At 43.4% G+C, this 20,630-nt stretch overlaps 1 protein-coding gene across 1 annotated transcript in view; it reads right to left on the bottom strand.

The window, feature by feature from the left end:
- LOC113919964 (aldehyde oxidase 2-like) overlaps positions 1 to 20,630 on the bottom strand; it is an 80,311-nt gene that overhangs the window by 31,553 nt on the left and 28,128 nt on the right. Inside the window, 14 exon segments of the mRNA XM_035726724.1 lie at positions 574 to 801; positions 3,070 to 3,261; positions 3,454 to 3,540; positions 6,271 to 6,373; positions 7,887 to 8,014; positions 8,915 to 9,039; positions 9,567 to 9,663; positions 12,603 to 12,725; positions 14,269 to 14,387; positions 14,980 to 15,145; positions 16,246 to 16,338; positions 17,624 to 17,801; positions 18,465 to 18,649; positions 20,263 to 20,372. Of these exon segments, the coding sequence (XP_035582617.1) occupies positions 574 to 801; positions 3,070 to 3,261; positions 3,454 to 3,540; positions 6,271 to 6,373; positions 7,887 to 8,014; positions 8,915 to 9,039; positions 9,567 to 9,663; positions 12,603 to 12,725; positions 14,269 to 14,387; positions 14,980 to 15,145; positions 16,246 to 16,338; positions 17,624 to 17,801; positions 18,465 to 18,649; positions 20,263 to 20,372 (1,934 nt within the window).

Below are 20,630 nucleotides of genomic sequence, written 5' to 3'. Positions count from 1 at the left end.
CTGAGTGACTTGCCTCTTCCTTTTGCAATCTACCTGGAAGGATTTTTGGACCATGCACCCCTGTTTCCCCACTAGAATTGACACAGATTCCTGGGAGAGGTGGCTGGAAACAGCCAGCTTGTCAGGGCAACATGCAGTGACCCTTCTGCCTAGACTTTGGGGCACTGAGGAGAGCTGAGGGGTCTGGGGCACAGACCGGGAGAGGCCCACTCCCTGCCCAAGCCTTAACCTCTGGGATCAGAGAGCTCAGCATCCCTTGTGGGCTTTCATTCCCTTTGGCATAGGGACGATTCAGGGTGGGGTGGGGTGGTGCTTGTGGTCACTGCTGCGTCCTGGCAGCCAGGCTTGCTGATGCCATTTTCTGACACTGAGACATTTTTTCTACTGCACTGTGTTGAACGAGCTTGTAGATGGGGGTGCTGCTCAGGAGAGTTCTTACATTTCTCCCAGGTGCTGGGGGGAGGGAGGGGCTCGGTGCTTGGGAAATGTGACCCTCTCCCAAAGACAACGTGAGCTGACAGGGCGAGAAGTGCATCTGATGTGAGGGTTATTCACCATGTAGAAAAGCCTTACCTGATGATAGCTTGTTGCAGCAAAGCACACTGAAAACATCATGGGGATGATTGCCATGCCTTTCTTCTTCCAGTAATTCTTCTTGTTAAACTCTTCCACTTGCATTCTCCTGCTGTGAAAGGAAGACTTGTCCAGACACTCATTCCAACATCTGATCAGGGTCTCAGGGCTGAACGTTTGTTTGTAGATGGTTTTATCAACTGTTTTGTACATGTTTTTCTCCCTAATCTGAAATGGGTGAGAAATTGAGTTGATAGTTTATGGTAAGACAGAAACTGACTGCAAAAGAGAGACTTGAAAAGCTTCCCCATTAAAACACAAACTTTGGTGGGGAGAAGACAGGGTGCTGCTTCTTTCTTTGAATAGCATGTGCTTTTGTAAAAATAATGGGAATTAGGGGTGCCTGGGTGGCTCAGTAGGTTAAGCATCTGCCTTCAGCTTGGGTCATGATCCCAGAGTCCTGGGATCAAGTCCCATGGCAGCTCCCTGCTCAATGGGGAGCCTACTTCTCCCTCTGCCTCCGTCCCTCCCCTGCCCTTGCCCGATTGTGCTCTCTCTCTCTCAAATAAATAGATAAAATCTTAAAAAAAGATAACGGAAGTTATTTCTCATCTCTTCTTCAGTGTACCAATCAGGGTTTCTCCCTCCTCAAGTGGAGGGTAGCAGTAGTAACTGGTCCCTGGAGAGCAGCAGGATGGAGAGGCTGAGGGAAGCAGATACTCCTTCTTTCCTACAAGGTTCAGAGGATGAGGAAGAGCTGGTAGATTATACATAAAAGCAAGGGTTTATTGTCATAACTGAAGATTTGTTCTGCTACAGAGGAATAGCATAGCAGCTAGTAACAAATAGCAGATCTACTCTAAGCCTTCTGATTGCCTCTGGAATGTGTGGTCAAATCTTTTTAAAAATGTATTTGAATATGGGGTGTTGTATGTCCTGGAAGCCTGCAAGATTTGATAAAGAAGGAGAGCTCACTGAGATATGCTCAGGAAGTCTTCATTCTCCCCATTTCGTTCTAGTAACATTAAATAATTATCATTATCAGCAGTAACATTGGAATAATACCATCCAGTTTATGGAAACAAATGTTTTAACAAGTGCTAACTCATTTGATTCTTGCAGGAACTCTGTGTGGTGAGTCATATCATCCTTGTTTCATAGATAAGGAAACTGAACCACAAAGAGGTTGCCTCTCCTTGCTGGAGCCGCTCCATTTGCCTGGATTACCTTCCTATTATCTGTGCCTATTATTCTTCAAGGCCTATCTTAAGTGTCATCTTCTTCAGAAAGTTCTTGCTGACTCTCCTCCCCGCAAGCCAAAGTGATGTCTTTCTCCCTTGTACTCATAGAACATTTTATGTGACTTCTCTAGGATAACTATGGTCTTCCTGGTACCATGTGTAGGTGTTCGTTCTCCTGTGTGTAAGAAGTACCCTGACAATCACAAACCTGCTGGTCCTCTCTGTTGAACTTGGGGGCCAAGGGGTTCAAAGGGCAATATATTAAGTGTGGCTTCTGGAGCAGAGAAACTATGCTGGGGAAACAGGGAAAAGAAGTGTAAAAAGTAGGCTAGGGCCTAATTGAAATGTGTGAAGGCTAGAAAGCTGTTATTAATAATTATCTCAGTTGCCAGTGGCCTGCCTCTCTCTGGCCTAGCATCCTGTCTGTACTGTGCACCTTCCAGGATACTGTACAAAATAATATTTTTGGAGGGCATCTTCTGGCAGTATATCTCTCAAAAATTTTCAAGTGTACTGGCAATTCCACTTCTATAAATTTATCCTTCAGATATATACAATAGGGCAAAAATACATGTATATTTTGGTATATCTGTACCAAGATGTTTCTTGCAACATCATTTTAGTAGCCCAAAATGGGTAACAACATAAATGTGTATCTTAGTGGAGTGGCTAAATACATTATGGTAAGTCCCTATTACATAATGCTATTCAGTTATGAAAAAGAATGAAGTGGATCATTCTATTGACACAGGAAGATAACCGTGGCCTACTATCAAGCAGAAAAAGTATGATATACTTATCATGGTCCCATTTTGGTAACTAATTCTCTATGTACACACACACACACACACACACACACACATAATACATCAATGTTTACATATGTGTGTACGAATCTAGAGGCCTGGAGCAATAAGCATAGAATTCTTAACAATGGTTACCCTTGATCAGTAGGGATGATGGGATGAGAAAGGGGACGTTCACTTTTTATTTTAATTCCCTCAATGTAGTTAGAATTTTAAAAAGAGCAATTATTTTTGTACAAATTAGAAAAAAGAAAGAAACAGAAAGTTGTTTGCATAAGGATGTAGGAAGCTAGCAGAAAGTCATTTCTTTCAGGTAGCACTTAATTTACCTCGAATTCTGAGCTGGGGCTAATTTGAGTGGTTCTTCTAGGGTCTTTCCTTGGGTAGCTAGTTCCCTACCTCATCTGATTCTTCACCAGCCTTGGTTACGACCTTGATTACAACCTTACCTTTTCTGGCAGAAGGCCACATTTGGCTGCCACAGCTGTGATGCAAGATTCTGTTATCAGGGTTCCTTGTGGGAAGCCAAATCCACGAAAGGCTGTATTAGATGGTAGATTTGTCATGCATGCACGGCCCCGGAACCTGAGGTTGCGGATTTTATATGCATTTTCCAGCTTTAATATGAGAAATTCTGTTACCTAAAGTGAAAGGAGATATTAATATATATTGGACAATACTTTGTTTTTTTTTTTCTGTAAAAGTCAAGTACAGAGTCTAACTGCTTGTGGAACTTGGGTAAGTACTTGAAGAAACATGCTCCATAAAGACTCATCTAGAAATTCTGCATTCTATTCAGGATTAAAGATGGTGCTGGTTTCTGATGCACATACCAGCTCAGAGTCATCCAGCATGCATCCTCCATTAATGAAGCACTCAATATCCAGAGCTTTGATTCGCCCATTGTTCATGAATCCCACCTGTCACCTGTCACCAAATGAAGGACATGTTATGATCTGTTTAAGATTTACAAGCCAAGCTGAAGTCACAACCCAGCTCTAGGATTGGGCACGACTGAAGGCCGACTCTGCTCCCATTTGCTTGGTGGTGTGCCCTTCCTGGCCAACCCCTTTTTTTCGTTGCCTGGCTGACAAAGACCTTCTGACCTGAATTTTGCTGAGCCCTATTCTTTTGAGGCGTCATTTTCTGGCTTCACAATCAGTATGGAATTCCAAAGTCCTTGCTTGCCTCCTGGTGTATAATTGCTACCCTCTTCTTTATTCCTGGAAGAATCTCCTTCACTTTTTTTTTTTTAAGATTTTATTTATTTATTTGAAAGAGAGAGAGAGAGAGAGCTTGAGCACGAGTCGGGGGAGGGGCAGAGGGAGAGGGATAAGCAGACTCCCTGCTGAGCACGGAGCCCCATGGGAGGGCTCATTACGGGGGCTCCATCCCAGGACCCTGAGATCATGACCTGAGCTGAAGTCAGATGCTTAACCGACTGAGCCACGCAGGTGCCCCAAGTCTCCTTCACTTTTTGCTAGTTTTCCTTCTAATTTAGTCTGTAGTTTCTCCCCCTTGTGGAAAAGTCTCTGGAATTCCAGACTGCATCTCGTTATGGGAAAGTCTTGGAAGCTGAGGCTGGGGAAGGGACATGAGAATGGCTGCTCTCATTTTAGGGGGCTGATGAAGTGCTTTGTGATTAAGGATGTAACAGATGTGAGCTAGTGCTACTGTTCTTATTGGGACTCAAATAAGCACCTTGCATTTTTCTGAAGTTGCCACTCCCCTCCCACCCACCTAGACCTGTTGGTCTGCACAGGCCAGATTGAAAATTTCCCACTTCCTGGTGTAATTCCACCAGAAAAGGATTGGCCCTGGTACCTTTGCCTTTTTGAGGTGCAACTATATGGCTATTGTCATCTATGGAGATGTTGGATAACAAAGCAGAGCACTTAGCACGTGTAGAAAAATCCACAAATTCAGAATTTATGGTAATTTTGACAAATGTTAGTCTGAAGTTTACCTGTGACTTTCCATGAAGAAAGGACTGCTAAGCAAAACAGTATAACAAATAAGGTAGTAGAGAGAATTCTTAAACTGTTTATAAACTTTTCAAGAATTTCAGAAGAACCTATTTACACATAAACACCTATTATGCTAATTTACAAATAGCTCTGAATAACCCAGCAAAACTTGGTTAGCTAGGTTTGAATGAGGATCTCACCCTCTCTCTCTCTATATATATATATACTCACACACATCTCTCTCACACCCACATCTTACTATATTGGAAATAAAATTATATTTCTTTAAAAGTAAAATAAAATCTGGATTTTCTAAAGTCTATTTCCCTCATTTTAATTATATTTTACATTACTATAATTACTAAAATATTTACAGTCTAGAACTTTCTTAATAAGGACTAGTACTAAAACAGCCTCATAATGCAATATAAATAAAGTCTGATTTATAACTCAGGCCAAAACCAAAGAACTCAACAACCACCATAACAAAACACACTGCCGTAATCCCGGAATGTGCCTCTACATTATTCTTGGTGCTAGAAGATAATAGTAGTTGTATTAATCTCTGTGCATTTGAAGGCAAATACAAAATTTAATGGCCAAGTGTGGTCCTTTTCTCCCAAATTATAAAAATTACTAATGTCAATGGAAGAAATACAATGGTGCTGTGGTATGGCTTTAGTAATCCAGGAAATATAACACTTTAGTAATCTAAGGCGATGATATCAGGTAGAATATCTAGCTATGTGTATGCTATAAGCAATTCCCAGATAAAACATCTTTGATATAGAAACATTACATTAGAACTATCCTAAAAACTCAGTCACAAATTTGAAAGGTACTATGGTTGTCAACTAGATGTTAACAGTATTTTTAATGGTGTTTATGCCATAGTTGTATAAAATGCAATGAGTGTGGTTTGAAAAAATATAAAATTATTTCATTAGTTAGTGGATTCTTTTTTTCCTATTTGCAAAGAACTTTTGTGACACTTTCATAACAACTTAGTGGAAACACTTGTAAAAATGATTTTGTAGTTACAATGGTAAAATTGTTTCCAAACATTTCAACTGCAAAATACTTTCTTTTTTTTTTAAGATTTTATTTATTTATTTGAGAGAGTGAGAGAGAGAGAGAAAGAGAGAGAGAGAGTGTGCATGCGAACATGAGCAAGTGGGGGGCTGGGAGGGTGGGGAGGCGTTTAGAGGGAGGGGCAGGCAGAGGGAGAAGCAGACTCCCAGCTGAGCCAGGGAGCCCGATGCGGGGCTGATCCCGGGACTCCAGGATCATGACCTGAGCTGAAGGCAGATGTTTAACCGACTGAGCCACCCTTTTGTGTAGGTGCCGCTACACAAAATATTTTTATAGTCAGGAAGTTTTGGTATAACAAGTTCTTGTAGCTTCTTTCATTTTTTTTGTCTTTGAGGAACTGCCAATGAAAATCTTATTCTTCAATAAATTTTATCATTTGAAATTGTGTTATCATTCAATTTCTTCATAATCTATACTAGATTTACTAAAAGTTCCTCATAAAATTTATGAGTATTCAAGTACACAGCATTTTCATTTAATATTTTAGGTAAGATTATTGTTTTTAGAATGTAGCAAAATCAAAATAATAAAAAATTATAAAACCACTCAGATAAAATGAGGTATTTTAATAATTTCATCTTTAATACTCACTTTATGTTTTCCAAATAATGGGTGCCTTCCCCCTGTTATTAGCATATCATCTTCACGATCAAGAACAAGACGAATGGGATGACCAGTTTTAAAGAAAACAAATCTTAGATTCTCCACCCTTTCCACCCACCCATCCATCCATTCCCCTATTCATCCATCTACCCATCTAGCATCCGCCCACCCATTTATTCATCCCTCATTTAACTATCTACCCTCCCATCCATCTATCTACCTTTCTACCCATCCATCCTACATCCATTAGCCCACCCATTTATCCAGCCATTCATTTAATCATCCATTCCCTGAGTGCATACAATGAGCTGGGCACTGATCCGAATTAACATGTGACCAAATTACTACTGTTGCTGTAGCCTATAACTCAAAGGTTGGAGATATAGCTAAAGCGATTAATGTCACATGCCAGTTAACTTGTGTTTTTTTTTTTTTGTTAAGATTTTATTTATTTATTTGTCAGAGAGAGAGAAACAGCACAAGCAGCGGGAGCAGCAGGCAGAGGGAGAAGCAGGCTCCCCGCTGAGCAGGGACCCCGATGTGGAACTTGATCCCAGGACCCTGGGATCATGACCTGAGCTGAAGGCAGACACTTAACCGACTGAGCCACCCAGGCGTCCCTAACTTGAGTTCTTATGGCTTCAGAGTTGCTGTTAACCCAGATCCAGCCATTTTGCATATCCCCACCACTAGTTACAAAAGAGAAAGAGAGCAAATAGATAAATGCAAACTTAACAACACAACTGCAAAAACAAGGCCAAGTACTTGTCCTTAGCCTGCTGGGTTAGCATCTTCATTTCTACCCATGAATGCTACTCTGTTGGAAGAACTGGAGATGGGATTCAGATCTTGTGATTTTCCACCTCTCATTGCAGAACAAGACACACATCTGTGTGCTTTGGGAGCTAGCTCTGAACTACACAGAATTTGTCAAAGGAAGCAGGACCTTTGAACTTTGTGGGCTGACTGGGGCTCTGACAGTACTTTGTTACTACCAAGAAACAGTCGTAGAAAATGAACAAGGATCTGAAAAGCCAGCAAATGGAATAGCATAAACAGAAAAAGAGCAAACTTTCTGGTTGAGGTTAGCCCAGGAACTTTCTTTGAGGATGTCATTTATCATTAAACCAACATTGAATAGCCAGCCCTTCCCAGGTGCAGAGAGGCAGAGGGTGGGAGCCTTTCTTTCCTGACTCCACCCTGTCTGCAGCTAGAGTAGGAAGGAAAAGTGGGGGAGGACCCACCCTCTTGGTGTTCCACTTGGGTAGGATACTTGTCCCACCCCTAAATGGGTCACCTTCCTTGAAACTCAAGGACAGGGCAGCCTCAGCCTTGGAACTATTTAACTAATAATATCACTTTTCCTTTTTATAGGAAATTAGCCTATTTGAAGTCCTGTGTACATTTGACTTTTCAAATAACTCTAGGAGGGTGGGTACTCTATCTATAATTATAAAGAAAAAGAGACAGGAGCCTGAATTGCCCAAGGACACTCAGGTGGTTGTGACAGCAATCCAAGTGACCCTCAGTGACTCACTAATTTACCCTTAGCTCTGTACATTTTATACCCTCCTATATCCCCAAGTGCACTTACCTGATAGCACGCTCCCACAGCTGCAATAGCTCCAAATACGGCTGGTCTTCCTATTTTCCCGCCAAAACCTCCACCCACCCTTTTGACGTGACAGGTGATCCTATTGATGGGGATGTTTAAAGTAGAGGACACTGTTTTCTGTAAAAGTTAGATAATGGAAGTTTTCCAAGAAATGGCAAAGAAGGCTTTTGTTTTCTGAAACAACATCATAGCAATATTCATCCATACCTACTATCAGAAAAACAACAACAAAAAAAACTAAGATAGTCTAAATCTGTCTTGCAGAGCTCTATTGAGTTCATAAACATTGTTAATCTTATAGAACAGCCTTTCCAGCAGAAAAATGGTATCTTCCAGAAGGGAAACTGTCTGAGTCCTAGATTCCTGTCAGAAGCTGGAATCATAGCCAAATGCCTAGACCTGAAGTCCCAACAAGGTGAAAAATCAGCAAACTCAGGACAACTTGCTAAAGAAGATGTTTGCAGCTAAACCCTAGGGCACTTTGCAACTGGGAAATGAAAATGTGCCACAAAGTGATGTGTTCACTCCGAAGGTTATCTGTAATGATTATTTTAGAGGAAAAACCACATACAGATATTATTTAGTGTTGTTATCCAATCATAGAGCTCATTTAAGCATGCTGCAAATGAATGCACTCTTTAAATCTCAAGTGACTGTGGCTGTTCTTTTTTTAAAATTTGATTTAATTTAATTTATTTAATTTTAATTCCAGTATAGTTAGCATACATATTATATTAGTTTCAGGTGTAAAATATGGTGAGTCAATAATTCTCTACATTATTCAATGCTCATCATGATAAGTGTACTCTTAATCCCCTTCACCTCGACTGTTCTTTTATTTACTTGACAAGACCAGACAAAATAAAAGGGTTCTGGTATCTTAGCTGCTCCACTGGGGTCTAGTACCTGGACATCAAGTTTCTACAGGTAAAATGGCTGCCAACTGTGAGGCTGTGGGGATCAAAGGCCATGACGGAATTAGGAATTTGGGAAGGTAAAGGCAATCCTGGGCCTTACCTGCACATGGGCTGGATCCTGTGTTGACACATAAATGTCCAGTTCTTCGTCCTCTGCCTTCGGAATAACAAGCACTCTTTGCGTTTCCATGTAAAAATGTTCCTGTCCTCCAACATGGACCTCTCCTGTTAAGTGCAAGATAGGGAAATTCTTGTTAAGTGCAAGAAAGGGAAATACTTGAAAGTCTGTGCTAGTTGGAAACTACTATGTTGAGGAATTCAGAAGCAAGTAAGATGTGGACTGACCAGTCTGGATTTGTTCAGACCAAGGAACTGATGGATCAGGCATTTGTCCTGTGGCAACTGAGGGCAATCTGTTTCTGAGACTACAGTTTTAGATAACAAGTTCAAAGTGTCTGGTTCTATTCCTCTGTCCTTTACTAATCAAAGTCCTAGGGATTTTTCTTCTATATATTCTGTTGCTCCCAACACCCCACCTCTAAAGGCAACACACACACACACTCTCTCTCTCTCTCTCTCTCTCTCTCTCACATGCACACACACACAATCTGAGAGGAAGAGCTATAAGAGAAATTTGGCAAAGTTCTGAGTCTTTAGAGGATACCCTTTCTGAGAGGAAGTCACATGTTCTCAATATCCACTTTGGAATAGAAATCGTGCAAAGATTCTATTAAATGTCCTGAGCCACTTACCTTCAATAATTTGATCAACTTTTTCAAATGCCTCCTCAATGTTTCCTTGTTCAAGTCTTTTTTCAGGGCATAGGAATGAGTTGTGCCTTATGGCATCCTAAATGATAGGAAAAAAACACACAAGCCAATTAAAATTTTTTTTTCTTCCAATGGCATTTTTTTTTTTCTTAATCAAAGGCCAGGAAACTCCCTAAAATAGCCACGAAAGGAACCATCAAGCAAGGAAGTACTAGAGTAGTGGGCTCGTGGTAGAGATGAGATGGATGTCAGAAGGATGTCTTCTAGACTGCAGGGAAAACCAACAAGAAGGATTAGGGAAATGTGAAGAATTGAGATCTTGGGATGCTATGATGGTCCAGGATGATAAATACTCATTTCTCATCTTCAGTGTGGATGTCCAGGGAACAGGTGATAGGTCTAACCGCAGTACGGGTGAGGTTCTAGGCCCTCCCTCTTTATCCTCCCCTTGAAGAAAAATACTTGTGTAAGACTTAGGTAGCTCACGTACAAGAACCTCTAACTGAGGGATCTAAAGAACTGAGCCAAGTTGAGGGAGAAGACTCAAGTCCTAACACATCTCTGGGCAAGAAAGCCCAACAGACATTGCAGGAAGTTTGTTCATTTCTTTGGGTATTTGGCATATCTCATAAGGGCCTTTCTAGCCCTTTCTTCTATGTTTTCTTTCTGACAATAGTGTGAACTGACTACATGTGAAGACTGGAAGCCATCCCACTCTGAGGCTTTGTGGATTCACCTATTAACAGCTGATCCTTGCTGAGCCTCTTGGCCCAACGTGATTTTCCGTACTTCAGAATGGCACCTGTTTCCTGCATTCTTTCTCTCCAACAGCCTTAGAGTTCATCATCTATCTTGCTCATTATGATAATGATAATGAGAGCAGCCAATATTTACTGAGTGCTCACTTTGTTCAAGCACTGCACAATACACAGCATATGTACATGCATTCTCACATTAATTCCATTATGATCTCTGTTTTCCAGATGCAGAGACTGGGCTTAGAAAGGTTAAATGCCTTTCTTAAAGTCATGCTGCAAATAAGAGATGGAGGCAGCGTTCAAGCCCCAGCTTAGCTTTCAGAAGCCTCTTGCCTGGTGAAGAATACTTGATTTCTTAAAGCAGCAGAAAATGTGTACCAGATAGTGGACTTTTTCATTTTCTTCTACACCAAGATCTCACTGAGCCACCCGAGTTCATGTGAAAGTATGTTTATTGCCATACTGGAAATGCATCATGAGATCATATAATCTTGTTGTAATATGTGCTTTATTTAGTGAGGATTGAGTATGTGCCAGGCACTGTGCTAAGTGTTTTCCATGTATTAACTCATTTAGTCCCGTAACAGCTTGAAGAGGTAGGTATTATTATTATCTCCATTTTACAGGTGAAGAAACCATGACACCTTAACTCACTGAAGGTGACATGGTTAGTCAGGTGCACATCCAGGGTTCAAACCTAGCAGTTTGGTTCTAGAACTTGTGCTTTTAGCCACTACCCTCCACTGCCTCTCACATATACAGCACTGAAATGAAAGAATGGATGGATGGGTGAATAAGTGTTGGTATGTATGACTATTTTGTTACCTACTTTCGTTCACAAAAGAAATTTTTAGCTGACTCTGGACAGTCCCATTCTGAGAGAACTCTAGATCTCTAACCATTCTGAATCCCAGGATATTTCGTGGTTTTTCTTCTGGGTGCCATTTCCTCCTTGAGAAAATGGGATTAGAACTGAGATTTCAAAAACTGATATTAGAATCCTAGTACAACCCAGGGATGGAGAGTGAGCCAAGAAAAAGGGTCTGGACTTCTTGCAAACTTGGCAAAATGGGAATTTGGAACAGAATTGATTTGGTTTAGAAAGATCAAGAAATATGCCCTTTTTAACACTTTGAATATTGATCGAGTTGTACCTTTTAGGCACATTTTAAAAATGTCAAGTGGTTCACTGGGGCCTTTGAAGAAATTCTATTTTCTGTCACAAGTGCACAAATAAGAAAGCTTTTCTCAGCTCAATTACTCTGAACTTGCCCTTCATTGAGTTAGAACCTGCAAATCCCAGTCTATATCAGAATTTCCTATTCTAACTTCATTCTTTCTGCTTTGGAAATAGCATTTGTATTCCATCAGCCAGACCCAAAAATAAGAGTGGAAATTTCTGTGGAATTCTATCATGAAAGTCACTCTGTTTTTTTGGGGGCCCCACCTTGAAAACATGATCGTTCTCAATATCCATTCTCCTCATCTTACCCAATTTTTAGTGGATATGTAGTCACCTAGCATAAAGTCTACATTACCCAGCTCCCCTTGCATGTAGGTGTGGCATCTGACTAGGTGTTAACCAATGAGATATGGGAAGTGTCCTTAAAGGGAGGGGACATGCCCTTCTTCATCATCTCATTCTCTCTGCTGTCTGGAATGTGGACTTAATGGCCAAAGCTTCAGCAGCCATTGTGGACCAAAGTATGACGTGGAGTATAGAGACCATGCATGATGCAGCAACTAGATAGGAGGAGCCCAGATCCCTGAAACATAAAACCCCACATGAGCCCCGGACTGACTTCTAGATTTTTTGAATGTGAGAGAGAAAGAAACTTCAATTCTTGGTGTGTTTTTTCCCCCTCATTTCTTAGAGCCAAAGCTAATTTTAATTCATACAAGTAATACCTTCTAGAGAAAGCTGATTTTTCCAGAATGAATCAGTGACAAGAAAAAGTTAGAATTAGTCTTGCATTAAGAAATTTACAAAGGTGGGGGCGCCTGGGTGGCTCAGTCGGCTAAGTGTCTGCCTTTGGCTCAGGTCCTGATCTCGGGGTCCTGGGATTGAGCCCCGTATCAGGCTCCCTGCTCAGTGGGGAGCCTGCTTCTCCCTTTCCCTCTGCCCCTCCCCCTGCACATGCTCTCTCCTTCCCTCTCTCTCTCAAATGAATAAATAAAATCTTTAAAAAAATAAAAAAATTTACAAAGGTGCTTTTGATTCTACAACCTTACAGGAAAGAAACCTTCCTCCCCTGCTTACGTTGATGGTGAAGATTACTGGCTCCAGATCTTCATAGGTGATCTTTATCTTTTCAGTTGCACCCTTTGCCTGTACATCTGTCTCTGCAACCACAGCACAGATGATGTGGCCCACGCAAAGCACCTGTGGAAAGTACATGCATGAAGCAGGTAGAAAAATATCTGTAGAAATAGGCTTACTCAACAGTGGCTGGTGTCTTATTTATTCTTGTTTAGCAATAATAACCATACTGGAGGTCATATTCAACCACATGTGCTTGGCTAAGAAAATTAATTAAAAAATAATTTAAATAATACAGATGATTCCACTGGCCATTTTATTAAATGAATGTCAGCCCCAGAGTGGATGTGAGATTGGCTGTGACCGGAATCTGTTGTGTCTTCTGTCAAGCCTGGTTCACACGTGTCATCTTCATGGTATGAGTTATCATCGTAGAATTTAAAGAGAAGGAAAAGTGTTTTTTGTACAGTGTGATTCCTGTTACGAACTACGCTACGTCCCCTCCTTCTTCCCAAACTCCTATGTTGAAGCTCTAACCTCCAATGTGATGTTATTTGGAGACAGGGCTTTTAAAGGGGTAATTAAACTTAAGTGAGGTCATCAGGGCGGAGCTCTAACCCAGTAGGACTGATGTTCTTACAAGAATAGGAAGCTACCAGGGAGGCTCATCCACAGACAGGAGGTCGTGTGGGGACTCACTGAGAGAATGACTACCTGCAAAGCAAGAAGAGAGGCCTCGGGAGGAACCAAACCTGCCAACACCTTGATCTTGGTTGATCAGCCACCAGAACTGTGAGAAAATAAGTTTCAGTTTTGTTAAAGTGACCCAGGCTGTGGTATTTTGTTATGGTCTCCTGAGCAGATAATAGAGCTCTTAAGTAACAGCTGACCTCTTCCTCTGGAGTGCAACCAAAAGAACAGTGATTCGTTTCATGGTTGGAGAAACAGTCTGTGTGACTCATTGAGACTTGACAGTACTAGCTAACACCTACTGAGAGCCTTTGCGTGCAAAGCACTGTTGTAAGCATTTTACATGCATTAGCTCATTTAAATCTCACAGTAACACAACGGTGTGGGTGCTACGATGATTCCCATTTTACAGATAATGATGCCCAAAGGCACACAGCTAGTGAGGGTGGAGCTGGAACATGAACCAAGGTAGCCTGGTTCCAAAAGCAAGTATTCAATGAATGATCGTGGAATTGAATTAAAAGGTCAAGGATGGCAAGAGCAACTTTATAACAAATGGCCTGTGTAAGAGTCAGTAGGGGTGGGGGTGTGTATGTGGGGTTGGTCCAGGAAGGGGAATTTAGTATAAATAACAGGGAGTAGCTGTATTTTTCGTACTCTCCTTTTTAGGTTTTTCTAGGGTATTCTATCCTGACACAGTCAGCTCCTACATTTATTCTTCAGACAAGGGTAAATTGACTCAAGAGCACACAGTAGGAAAACTAGGACTTGTTTTTCTGCAATAAATGTCCTTTTTACTATGTAATTTCTAAGTCTGTCTGAATAAAGATGTTAGGTGTAGAGAGAAGCTGGAAGAATTGGCACTTTTTATCCCCCAGTGGGGGTGGGTGGGTAGAGGGGGGCGATTGAAAACCAGCTCGAGGTCGGACCTTGGTGATTATCTGCACAAAGTCGCCTGAGAAGGCATGCTCTGTACCTCATCTACAGCCATCAGCTTGTCATCCTCAGTGCAAGTGGTGCCTGGAATGTCCTCAGCTGTTATCACCTCAACCACCCCAGGTAGTTCAAGGGCCTCAGACCAGTCAATTGATCTGAAAAAAGATAAATATTTAAGAAGTAGAAATCAGCAAACTTTGAGGGCCCCAGACCTAAGGGAGAGATAGAACATTGTTGAGAATAAAAATTACAACAGTCTTGGGTCCTGACCAATAAGAGCTGAGCTGCCCCAGGATCCAGGAGGTTCCCTGCTGAGTTAGGGTAACACTTCAGCTACTGGAGGGGAGAGAGGGTCGGGGACCATGTGGCTGTGGCAAGGGACCTTCTTAGGAAGCTTAGGACACTGGGCATTTACCATTCAGAAATGCAGTATTTCAGGGTTTTATCCCCAGTTGAGTATCGCCCTACTCTGAGTTACTCCTGGGAGCCACGCTTGAGGCTCCAGCAGAGAGCTGAGGTATTATGAAGTTAGAATAGAAGCAAGGAGCCCATAACTACTATTTTTGTTCTCTCTTTCTTAATGGTCATTTCCAGATAGCCTCCCTTTCTGCTCCTGGGGATGGTGACCTTTTCTTTATTCTTTCAATTTTAGGTTCTTTGTGTTTAGGACACGGCAGAACAGGCACATTCTTCTGAGGGAAACTGCAGGTGTGATTTTAAAAATTTTTTTGAAAGCTTTCCATTTTTTTTTTTTTTGCATGGTCTCTGGTATCGGTCACCAAAACCATGAAAAGTTCTCTATCCACCATTGGAATGTCATCACAAAATATGGCTTCACCTGTAGTATGATTAAGATCTGATAGGTGCATGATGGGACGTCCAACTGGGTCTTGGAGGGATTGGTGAGAATCCACACTCTGCAGAGGGAGACAAGAATTGCCCTGGAAAACCTGAATCTCCGCAAGTGGCCTGGCCAATTACCAACACTCCTGATTCAGGATTAAGAAATCAGTTGCCCTCAGGCAACAAACACTGGAGTGGGTCAGATGATAAATGTGACAATTTAATGATGTAACTAGACTGGGGAATTGTCCTGTCAGTTATGTGGTAATGCTGACCTTTTGGCAGAATTGTGAAGTAGGTGAAGGGGGACCCTAACTTTTCCTTTTGGCATCTTCTTTTTCCAAGTCGTGCCTCTGTACTGCTTTATTCTGGAATTCAGAGGGCCTCCATGTCCTGCTTTCTTACCTTTCTCATGACAAAACTGTTCACAACTAAACTGATCATGATGATGAAGCCTAAAGTGATATAAATCCCGATGGCAGGGCACCAAAATCTAAGCCAAAACCTTGAGTGTCAACTTGAACGGGGCCTGGGGCAGGAGAGAGGGGAGAAGAGCTAATGGAGTGGAGTCCACCCAGATCCAGACCAAGGTGTGTTGGCTGCCCTTGTAAGTGGTCCAAAAACATCCCTGGGAGGATAAGGAGATGGAGGTGTTTACTCTGGAATGCTTCTCACGGATGATCTGTGTGTGTGTAGAGGGGGTGCGGGGGAGGGGCTGGGTGCTAACAGATAATAATAGATACTTTCCTAAATTGTCCTTCAAGACGGGTGGGTTCAGGTACTGGCAGGGCTCTTGCTTTGCTGACTGGAGATCAGACATTTGCAATCAGGGCTGGAGGCTGAACCGTGCTACTGTCTTGCTTAGTCCTTCCCCCACACCTGGCTTAGGTGCTCTTCAAACAAATGCGCAGAGAACATCAGTCGGAGGAGATTATCAATTATTAGTCAGACGGTCAAGCCATCCCAGGTTGGTTCAGCCTTGAGTATGCATAGTGGTAGCTCAGGCCTGATTCTAGATACAGTGGCTCCCTGACTTGGCCTGAACAAAGAGCAATGTACCAGCAAAAACTAGAAAGTCGGAACTATAAATCACAACTCTGAAGTGCTTGCTTAGCTCACGTAGCTATCGCTTATCTCTTAAGTCCTAGGTTTCCATTAAATCATACTCACTGACCTGGTACCTTTGGACTCCCTGGGGTCCTGTGACAGGGAAATCTTCTAGAGCACCTAGGAATTGGTCTGAAATTTCAGGATAATCATGGCTGTCCTGAGAGAAAATTCAAAACAATAAAGATGAACCGATTAGCCTATGATTAAACTGGGCTTTGATGTGTGTGAAAATGACCTGCCTAAATTATCCAAGAAATTGCAAGCCCGGGGTAACCTGGAGGACCAAAATCCACATCCCCTCCCAGGATCTCCCTTTTTATGAAGGTATCTTGCCCTCCCTTCCTTTCCACATAAGGAGGAACTGGACTGACTGATTTGAATCTGATCCTCCAGTCACCCTGAGGATGGAGAGACCTGTCAGTGAGCTGGGTAAAGGCAGGAGATGAAAGAAAATTGGGGGCTGGATCAGCCATCCCAGAATGAAATGGAGTTCACTGTACACAAAAAAGCCCACACCCTGATTGCTTTTCTCAACAATGCAGCAATTCAGCAGTAAAATTGGGAAAGCTCTCTGGGTGTCTGAAACACACCAAGTGTTTTGATTCAGAAATTAAATGGCAGGATGACTGCCCTGGTGAATGTGGTTGGTACCTCTGAGTAAATGAAAATTGGACACCTTGGGTGACGTGAGGAGTGTTGGGGTGGGGTGCGGTTGGAAACAGGGGGTACAAGGTAGAGTGAGAGTTATATTCATAGTCAGGGAAAGAAATAGAGAGTGAGAGAATGTTTTGCTTTGCTTAACTTATTCCAGAAATTTATAATCAGAAAGTCTAGGAAGAAGCCACTTAAATATTTGCATACAAATAAATTTTAGTATTTTTTTTGAAAAATAAAATTTTATCTTACATTTTATATTGAATATAAAATTCCAGAACAGGCAAACCTAATCTCTAGTGCCATGAAGTGGATCAGAGGTTGCCTGGAGGCAGGGCTGGGAGGATTGACTGCAAAGGGGCCAAAAGGGACTTTTGGGGGTGATGAAAATGCTCTATACCTTGTTTGACGGTGGCTACGTGGGTTTGCACATTTGTTAAAACTCATTGGGTTTAAATAGGTGCATTTTATTATATGTAATTATACTGCAGTAAAACTGAGTTGAAAAGAAAAAGAAATTGCACACTGCGGGCAGGGGCACTGTGATGCTGTGCTGCTCAGGGCACGCAGTGAACATCTAAGAAATGCAGACAGCCTGGCATCCTGAGCCTCATGTAGCAGCCCTCCAGGGATGAATTCTCGAAGAAGGGTTGGCTGGGAACTGACAAGACCCACCTCAGAACAGGTGACAGGTAATGGCCCAGGCTGCCCACAAGACAGGTTGCACAAGGAGTGGAAAAGCTGGGAGCTTCTGGCTGCAAGAAGCACAGGAACGCCAGAGCACTTACAGGCATCAGCTTTCCCAGCTTCTTCAGTTCCTGCAGAACTTCCAGGTAGTATTTGAAGAAGAAACTGACCACCAGAGTCCTCTTGAATTCCACGTTCCACCCTGGAGCCCAGCCTGGGAGGGAGACTTCTTCCAGAAGCAGCCTGCAAGCTTCCTCTAGCATCAGCTCATTCTAGGGCCTGATGGGGTTGGAGGCGGGGAAGGGATGAGTTCAAGGGCAGTTTCAACCGCACAGCGTGTACTAGATATTGGATAGTGACAATTTAGAGAACCTCCGGTCTCCTTTTATGAGTTGGAAGGGACCTTAGAAATCCTCTAACCAAGCCCTTCAGGAAAATCCAGGCACTGAGCAGCCTGAGGGTCATGGCAGGGTGAGGATGGGACCCTTTCATTGCAACATGAACCAAGCATGTTCAAGAGCCAGACCATGCTGGAACCAGGCATTAAACAAAGAGCCCATTAGGGACAATTCCACTGGGAACTGGACAGGCCCTTACTGAGGAAGAAATTGAGTGTTCCCGAGCAGCAGTTGCAGCGATAGGTGCCCTCGGACACCAGCTGGTGTGGGTTTGCTGGAGGGCTGGCGTGGGCGTGAGGACAGAGACTGAACGCGGTCCCGGGCCAGTTTCATTGTATCCCACACCCACAGTGTGGCCCCTCGTTAATCAAAGTCAAGTGAGGTTTGATTCATTAGCAAAATTACAGAGAGAACAAGCAGTGTGTTCTACATATAGGAGTTTCCATCTTCCCAGGGCTTTTAACAACATTGGCCAGAGCCAAATCTTTTTTTTTTCTTTTTTGACACCAGGTTTCACCTTTGGAGTGCAGGGTTCACTGCCTACCTCCCCACAAGCTGCTGGCAGGATTTCTGTGCGCTGACCGTGGCGGCCCCAACCCCTCCGTAGGAGATGCTCAGGTCCTCAATGGCGTCTGTGCCTTCCTTGAGGAGGACCCGCATGCCAGCACTCACGTCGGCCAAGGCATTGTGCTGGCCCTGAGCCTGTCGGAAGGCTGACACAAATTCCCACTGTGGGGACAAGAACCATTTGGGGTTGTTTGACATGTTGAAACTAAGAGCATGGCTTCTGCTTCTCGGTGCTACTAATTCATCACTTAGACTCAATCTAAGAGGACACAAAAGACATTTGGCACAGCTAGAGGACAAGTCGGTTGCCTTCTCATTCAGAGTGAGCATGGCATCCTCCCGAAGGCCCATCCCCATTGCCCGGCACCCTCAAGGAACAGGGATCACTGTGCACTTTTCCTGAGGCTAAGATGCCTGGATCATGTCCAAGTGTTCTGTCTCCAGGGGCTCTTCCCTCTAGTCTCCAGATGCCTCAAACTTCATGAGGCTGGAGGAGCCCTCCCAGCACAGGTAGTTTTTGTTTATTTGTTTGTTTTTTAAAGATTTTATTTATTTATTTGACAGAGAGAGACACAACGAGAGGGAACACAAGCAGGGGGAGTGGGAGAGGGAGAAGCAGGCTTCCCGCCGAGCAGGGAGCCCGATGTGGGGCTTGATCCCAGGACCCTGGGATCATGACCTGAGCCAAAGGCAGACGCTTAACAGACTAAGCCACACAGGTGCCCCAGCATAGGTGCTTTTAAATACAATTTGCTTACAGTGTGAAAGAGACCCACCACATTTCTTGGTTTGTAGAAATGACTACATTTCCACTTTGCAAAGGTCACAAAGGAGTCGACTAGAACTTTCTGACAGTGGACTAGGGACTCTTGTATCAGGAACAAGAGTCAGGAGGGTGATGGGCTGCCCCACTGGGCTCTTTGGCACCGTGACTGTGGATGTTTTGACATGGGGTTAATGGTGATGACCTGTGTCTCAAGTGTGTTTCCAACTATATGGCCACTGAGGGCACTGTGCTTGAGTTGGCCTGGTTTTCTGTCTGGGGCCTTTACGCAGATGCACATTTGACTGGAATACATCTCAAAGTTTCCATTGCAAAGGAAAAATAAATGAAGGTCATACATGGCTGAAAACAGGACTTAATATAAGACTTCCTGCATAACCAAGCTAACTCCTGGCTTTTGATCAGAGTGTGTGTGTGTGTGTGTGTGTTGAATTGCCTCTCTCTGGGAAGACTGTACTCTTGGACTCAGGTACGGTTTTGGGGAGAGACACGGAACACTGAGTGAGGACAGAGGACCCATGCCACAGCCAGCTGGGTGGTCACATCAACCCCAGATATCCTGTGTGAACAAACTTCTGGAGGCCCTCGTGTTCCTCTGAGCTGTTGGAGTTAGCTAGAGTGGGAAGTGGGGACGCCCAGCCCCAGCGTCTGCCTCTTTGTGGGTGAGGCAGAGAAGCTCATTCCATAGCAGGAGAGCTTTAATTTCCGCCTCCCAGAGTCGATCTGTAGACAGAAAGTAGTGTGGAAACACCACCACATGCCCTCAGTGGGCCCCACCCCACAGCTGAAACAACAACCCCAAATCCACACCCCAGAGCTGCTCGCCCGAGGGTGTCTGAGAGCTTTGGTGCTGGGCCAGCCCACAGTGGACAGGAAACAGATTTTCAGGGCAGAGTATTTTCCTTCCATCTGTTTTCAGATTTCTAAAATGACTGCATTCAGTTACGGAAAGGGAAAAACAACTCTCAGAAGCAGCCAGCAGAATTCTTACCTTTTGAGAGTGTGGGATGTACACAGATTCCAAAATTTCCTCTGGCTTAAGGTCTGCACTTGCCAACCCGCCAAGAGAATGTTCGTTTAGAGGAAGCTGGCGTGTACCTTCTGTTGAAGAAAATGACATTTCTGCACAGTTGCAACAGGAACGCCGGAGTATTCCGTACTCTTAAATGTCAGCAGCAAAGAGGAAAAGGTCACCTTCCTCTGCCCCAAGTGAGGCAGCCGTCTGCGTGCGTGACAGTCCAGAGCTGCCCCGCTCCTCTGCCCAGGGTGGGTGGCGGACTCCCCTGGGCATTCACGTGCTCTGTGAGCTGGGGCTCCTGCCCCCTCCAAGGCCGGTCAGGCCTATGCCATTTTCATCTT

This window comes from Zalophus californianus, chromosome 3 (assembly GCF_009762305.2).
Source record: "Zalophus californianus isolate mZalCal1 chromosome 3, mZalCal1.pri.v2, whole genome shotgun sequence".
Lineage (NCBI taxonomy): Eukaryota > Metazoa > Chordata > Mammalia > Carnivora > Otariidae > Zalophus > Zalophus californianus.
This window is presented reverse-complemented; position numbering and strand designations above follow the sequence as displayed.